The 6,000-nt window shown below is 48.8% G+C and overlaps 1 protein-coding gene across 1 annotated transcript in view; it reads left to right on the top strand.

Annotated features, from left to right (window-relative positions):
* Positions 1–1,067: 1,067 nt before the first annotated feature.
* LOC122637932 (protein sickie) overlaps positions 1,068–6,000 on the top strand; it is a 64,627-nt gene continuing 59,694 nt past the window's right edge. The window contains exon 1 of the mRNA XM_043830472.1: positions 1,068–1,978. Within this exon, the coding sequence (XP_043686407.1) occupies positions 1,172–1,978 (807 nt within the window). The 5' untranslated portion in view covers positions 1,068–1,171. The remainder of the gene's footprint in view (positions 1,979–6,000) is intronic.

The following is a 6,000-nucleotide window of genomic DNA, read 5'->3' as shown; positions in this document are numbered from 1 at the left end:
TGCGATTATTAAGCGTAACCGTTTAATCGCCAGTCGAACGCTTTTTCTCGAGCGAGGATAATTTAACGAATTTTCGAGATTTTCGTACGGAAGCATTTTCCAGCGAAGTACATTCTTTCAACGTCTCCTTTCAGCAAACGTCCGCTTGTCGTTTCAATAGGGATCGAGCCGGTCGTCGATTCTCCCAGAGTGCTTTTATAATATTCACCCCTAATGTACATACACGAGGGCTTGATGATTTTCTCTCGCTCCGACACCGTAAAACGTTTGCGTGACTTGCCGCTTGAAATAAAAAGAATAACGAGAAAAGAGAAAAGAATAAAGAAAAACTAGAAATTTCATTCCTTTGGGAAAATACAATAAATTCTCGCATTAGCGATTGAATCACGACGAGTATAGACCGCAGATCGAATCGGTACTGCGGTACGACGAGGAATAATTGTAAGAAGATCGTGAAGCGTATAGCGATCGAGCGTCGACTATAAGCCCGAGCATTTTTGCCGGTTACTAAGGTATACTCGCCGTTTCATATCTTTCGCCACGTATCTATACACCTCCGAGCGTGTCACTGCCACCGCTCCTTGGCTTCCATCCAAACGATTCGTTCGTAAAATAGGCGTAAAGTAGGCGATTCGTAAAAACGAGTGGACGCGCTCGAAAGTGATTACGCTAGCTCGTAACTCGAGTACTCGAGGAGGCGGAGGGAAGGAGGGTGAAGAGCGGGAAACGGGGAAATAATTGACCGATTCTCGTCCCTTTTCATTTCACGCTCAGAGAGACTCGGACATACCTGGCTGCGCGTAGATACGTAAGTACGTACGTGGTACGCGCGGCGCGATAGTGCGCGGGCGCACAACGCAGTCTCTTCATCCTGCGGCGCGTTCGACGCTTCGAAGCATCCTCCTCAGTTCTCCCGAGAATCTTTGCAGAGAGCCGTCCGCGCGTTTGCCCTTTTGCCCCTTCTATCCCTCCCGTTCGATCGAGTTTCGGCACGAGTTTCGATTAATCGCGATAATCGCTCGTATCGGTCGCTTTTTTCTTCTCTCTCTCTCTCTCTCTCTCTCCCATCTCTCTCGGGCCTTTTGTTTAGAAAACTTTAATCCCGTCCTAAGGATCGGCAGTGCTCTTCGACCGATAGCTAGAATCGAGGAGAACAAAAAATGTGGCTAGAATGTCCGGCGCGTCAGAGATCAAGCTACCTGTGCTTTACACGAGAAGCAGCAGCAGCAGCAGCAGTAGCAACGGTAGTAGCAGAGGCGGCAACAACAACAACAACAACAACAACAATAACAACAATATCAACGGTGCAAGAGCCAAGAGCAAGTCGTGCGCCAAAAAGCTGACCGGATCGAAATCCAGCGTCCAATCGGTAGACGGCGGATGTACGGCGAATGGATCTTTGGAGACCAACGCGGTGGAATCATCTTTTCCAAGATCTCGAAACGCCTTTGGTTCCCCCAGAAAGATCGCGAATCAGAATCTGGATTGTACGACGATCAAGAAGTCACCTAGAAGGTGTCCACAGTCGGACGATCGACAGTGTTCGCAGATCGGTACGAATCGTTCGCCGAGAAGACGAGAATCACCTCTCGCCGAGGACTTTGATCGAGACGAGATGGGTTTGACGTTTGACTTTTATCCGAGAAACGCGGAAAAGAACGAGCCTTGTTTGTCGTTCCTCGAATTCGAATCTCTCTACACTATGGAGAAGCAAATGTTGATGCAACCTCGTCAAACTTTTCCTCGTTTGGAAGGGAAAGACGACTTTCTTGGTAGCAGGAGAGGCTTATACACGGAATTACCGGATACGGATCCGTTGATCCGACAACGATTGCATCACCGACAACAAATTGGTGCGATCGGCCCGGCCAAAAAGCTCTCCCAATTTCCCGCGGAAGGCTTCAGTTTCGCGCCAGGCTGGGCCCTGAATGCCGACCATTTTTATCAGTGGCAGCATCGAGGAAAAACGACTCAGCAGGTACTACGAAAAATGCAAATTTTTCCAAAGATTTCGCACGAGGAAGTACTCGGCGCAAATTTATTATCCTCGTATTTCTTCCATCTCTCAGTATCCTGCACCTTGGAGATTTCAGACGTCGAGTTAACTGTCCGTTAGCGCGATAATCATATTGTCCTCGATCTCGAATATATCAAAATAATACACGTACCTCGTTCGATGATAGTAATTTCCACCACGTCGAACGATCGTGCATGGGGCTTCTTTAAACGAAGGTATATTAAATAATATAAAATCCAATAAATCAAATAAAATCGTCGTAACGATCGTAAAAACATGGAGCTATTAGTACGTATCCACATACGTAGAAAATAATCCTCCGGATATTTTTACGATCTTTCACGATCGAAGAACCGATGGCAAAACGTAGAGCGTACGTCGAGCGAGTTTATTCGTTTAACGAAAATGAGCGGCTGCGCTTGTCGCTCGATCGAGAACCGACGTTGCAACGGCACGCTCGCATCTTCTAGCTGGCTCTCGATCACGTTTGCAAACCGCGTTTCGAATTAATCGAAAAACGGAAGCAATTTCGACTCTCGTTTCCAAACGCTACCTTCGATATGCGTTTGGCGTCACGTTTCTCTCTCTCTCTCTCTCTCTCTCTCTCTCTCTCTCTCTCTGCGGTATTCTCTCTTTGTTGTGCTCTCTGCTGCTTTCCTTCTCGCTTTTACTTTCACCGTTACTCCTCGCGTTTAGGTATCCCGTTTCGTTTTTCGTTTTAAGCTTCGACGCAGTTCGCTCGATATTCTCTCTCTCCCTGCTTCTCTCACTTCAGCCCCCGAGGCAAAATCCTACGAGAGAAGCGATTTTCACATTGGTCCCCTTTCGCCCCGCCTCTGCCCCCCTCGTTGGGATTCCCCTATCCTGCTAATTTCGGAAATCGTGCGGCGAGCGTGCGGTAGGACGCTATCGAATTTTACAGCATTTCGTTTCTCCCGCGAGCGATTTACGCGAAACTTTATTTACCTCTCTTTGATACACGCCATATCATAATACGATGCCGATCGAAACGCGCGCGAGCGAGCGATTCTCCGTTAAATTTGAATTCCTTCTTTTCTTTCCTTTTGGTATCGTCCGGGCGCTCTCCTACGTACGTACGTCCATACGTTTACTTACGAGAAAAGTAACGTATCGAGGATCCTCGGTGCAGGGAGGTTGGAATCTCCGTGAAGACTATCAAATATGCTGCCCGAGGGTGCGAAGGTACTTTGATCAATCCCAAGAAAGCGTAGCGACTCCTCTTCCTTCGGTCGGTCTCTTACTTGATGTTTACTTTAAGGGATCCGACCGACTACCAGCATCTCTCGAAAGGAGCCACGCAAAGTGGTCCGTGATCGTGCTTTTTCGTCGCTTATACATATTGCAGACGAATTATTGCCTGGCTTTCGAAGCTCTCACGATTAATCCTCTCGATCAGAGTTCTCCGGTAGAGCGATTTTCGATTTTTCCTCCTTCGGATTTTGACCCTTACGTTCGGTTTTGATCCTCGTTATTCAAAGTATAACAAAGTTCTTAGGAGATCTTCGTGGAAGAAATAACATTCGAACGAGTCGGCTTATAAAGCGAACGATTTCAATTTTTGGAAAGTCCCGTATACGCGCGGAAGAGCGGATATCGATTCGCGCGTTTGATACTCCTCCTCTGGGCGATACGGGCTTTCCACAAACGAGCTGCGCACGATTCCGTGGCCAAAGGAGCGTGCGTGAGTCATCGTGGACGAGTCCGACGATTCGATTAAAGATCTATTTTCTTGGTAAGATAGTTCGACGGGCCAAAGATATTTGCTTTGCCTTGGGGTAGGCTCGTCCCCGAGCAAATTCGGGGAAGTTCTCCGAGCGAGCGTGCGAGTGTACGTACGCGACCTAAATCATTTAGCCTGCAATTGCCAATTCGTAGCCCTCGCGAAATCAGCTCGCCCCTCGTTCCGTTTCTCTCTCTCCTCTCGTCCCATTTCCTGTTTCTCTTTTCTTTATTCGCGTCGTAGACCGGTTCCCTTTATCTTCACTCCTTGCTAGCTCGTTCTCACGAGACTCGCGTTAGTTTGCAGAACGGCGATATCAATTTTTCCTCGAGAACATTTCATTTTCGTCGCTCCTCGTGAAAAGCGATGAAAAGGCAAGCGCCTAAACTCGAGACACGTTGAAACAATGGAACGCGATTGCTCCTTTCTGAAAGCACACGTTTCTCCCCTCTCGCGAACGTCTTTTCGTTGGTTTCCCGTCGAAAGCGGGAGATACACAGCGAGAGGGAAAGAGAAACGGCCGGGAAAAATCCTTTTTTCGTTTTAGCCAGCCAGGCCGCAGGGAGCACGCGGAATCCAAGGTGGTTTCTTAATACCCGATGCGACTTAATACAACGAAAAAGGGAACGTCGAGGCTCGTTGCTAGGGCTCTTTTTTTGGGCGGGTCACCCACGTGGCAAGTTGCGCATACGAAATTGAACGCGAGGTTACGTGCGTCACGCGGAATTTTCGACACGGTAAAACTACGATCGAGACTACGATCGAGGCGCGATCAGGCTCGATCGGACTGGCGTGGGCCATCGGTCGGTCGTCGCGCGTAGAGGAGTCTGGACCAAACGGAACGACGGGTACAATGGCAGGGTTGGGCTCGCTTGCGTTCGCCTCATCGCCATTCGGGACAACTCGTAGGTATTGCTCGTAGGTAGGTATATTTAGCTCGCGTGCGTCGTAACGCGACGCGTAGGTGTAACGCGTCGTAGGTCATTCATAAAACATGTTCCACGTGGCGTCGATCCGTGTGCCGTTCAAGGAAAGCAACGTCCTCGAATTCGTCGATCGAGCTCGACGAATTCGTAAGATAACAGATTTCTTATCGCAACGCGATGGCGTTGGCTCTGAATTCTCTAATCGTAAAGTCCTCCATTGCTCTCGCAGCCAAGTCGAAAAGTAATTTCGTCTGGCACTAGCTGATCGTATCCATGACGACGGTTCTGCTTCCTCGAACTTCTCGAGAGGACGCGAACGCGCGAGACGCGTCTACCGAGCCCTCTCGCAGGACACGTACGCTCGCATTTCCTTTCCCTTCCGTTTCTTTTCGCTTACCGTTCCGTATCGTTTCCGAGAAAGGACTTCCGTGCCTCCTTCTCCGTTTCTTCCTGGGGAGACTGTAACTCGTTTACGACCGCTCTCTCAACTTTTACCCTAAAACCGGCCGCGAGGTTCGATTCCGATCCTGTGCTTTCTTAGCCTCGCATTTCTTAATTTGGTTAGCCGTTAAAAAAGAGTCGTTTTGTCGCTTAACGTTACCGCGAACGTCCGGGTAAGGGATGGAAAGGGAGATGAATTTCGCTCTTCGTTGTCGACACGATTTATTTTTCAATCTCGACGAGGACGTATGAATTATGTCTCGGCGATTTCCGAAATTTACTTTTCTTCGAAAAGGTTTGTTTGGGGAACGTTCCTTTTTCTCTTTGTCCTCTTTTTTGTCCCTTTTCGTCCTCGGACCCCTTCTTCCTTATCTTTCCTTTGCTCCTCTTTGGCTTCCTCCCTTTCGCTTTCTCCCATCCTCCCTCTTTCCATATACGTGACTCTTCTTCTCCCGGTCCTTCTTCCTAACCGTCGCGCCTCACCGCGGTAGGACAAGCAGTCACGATAGCACAAGCAAGACAAACCAAATTTCATCTCCCTGTTCATCGAGTAGCCCCTTTCGCATTAGACCGACAAAAGGCCGCTCATCCCTTTTGCAGCCCTTTTTGATGGGCAAACGCGTCGGCCCCGCAAAATTGTCGTTACGAAGGAAAAGCCCCCTTAAATTTCGCACGAATCGCCACGACAGGTCAAAGCAGAAATCCATGGCAGTCCGCCGAACGAATTCTATCCACCGAGAATCGGGCTCGCATTTATAGATATATGTATCTGTATAGGTACGTAGACGCACGTATCTCGAAAAGGACGCGCGGATCGTCGAAAACCTCGCGTCGCGAAACGAGCTTCGCTCGGCGATGCTTTATCTTTTAAATCC

This window comes from Vespula pensylvanica, chromosome 2 (assembly GCF_014466175.1).
Source record: "Vespula pensylvanica isolate Volc-1 chromosome 2, ASM1446617v1, whole genome shotgun sequence".
Classification (NCBI taxonomy): domain Eukaryota; kingdom Metazoa; phylum Arthropoda; class Insecta; order Hymenoptera; family Vespidae; genus Vespula; species Vespula pensylvanica.
The sequence above is the reverse complement of the archived record's forward strand: the minus strand, read 5'-3'. Positions and strand labels throughout refer to the sequence as shown.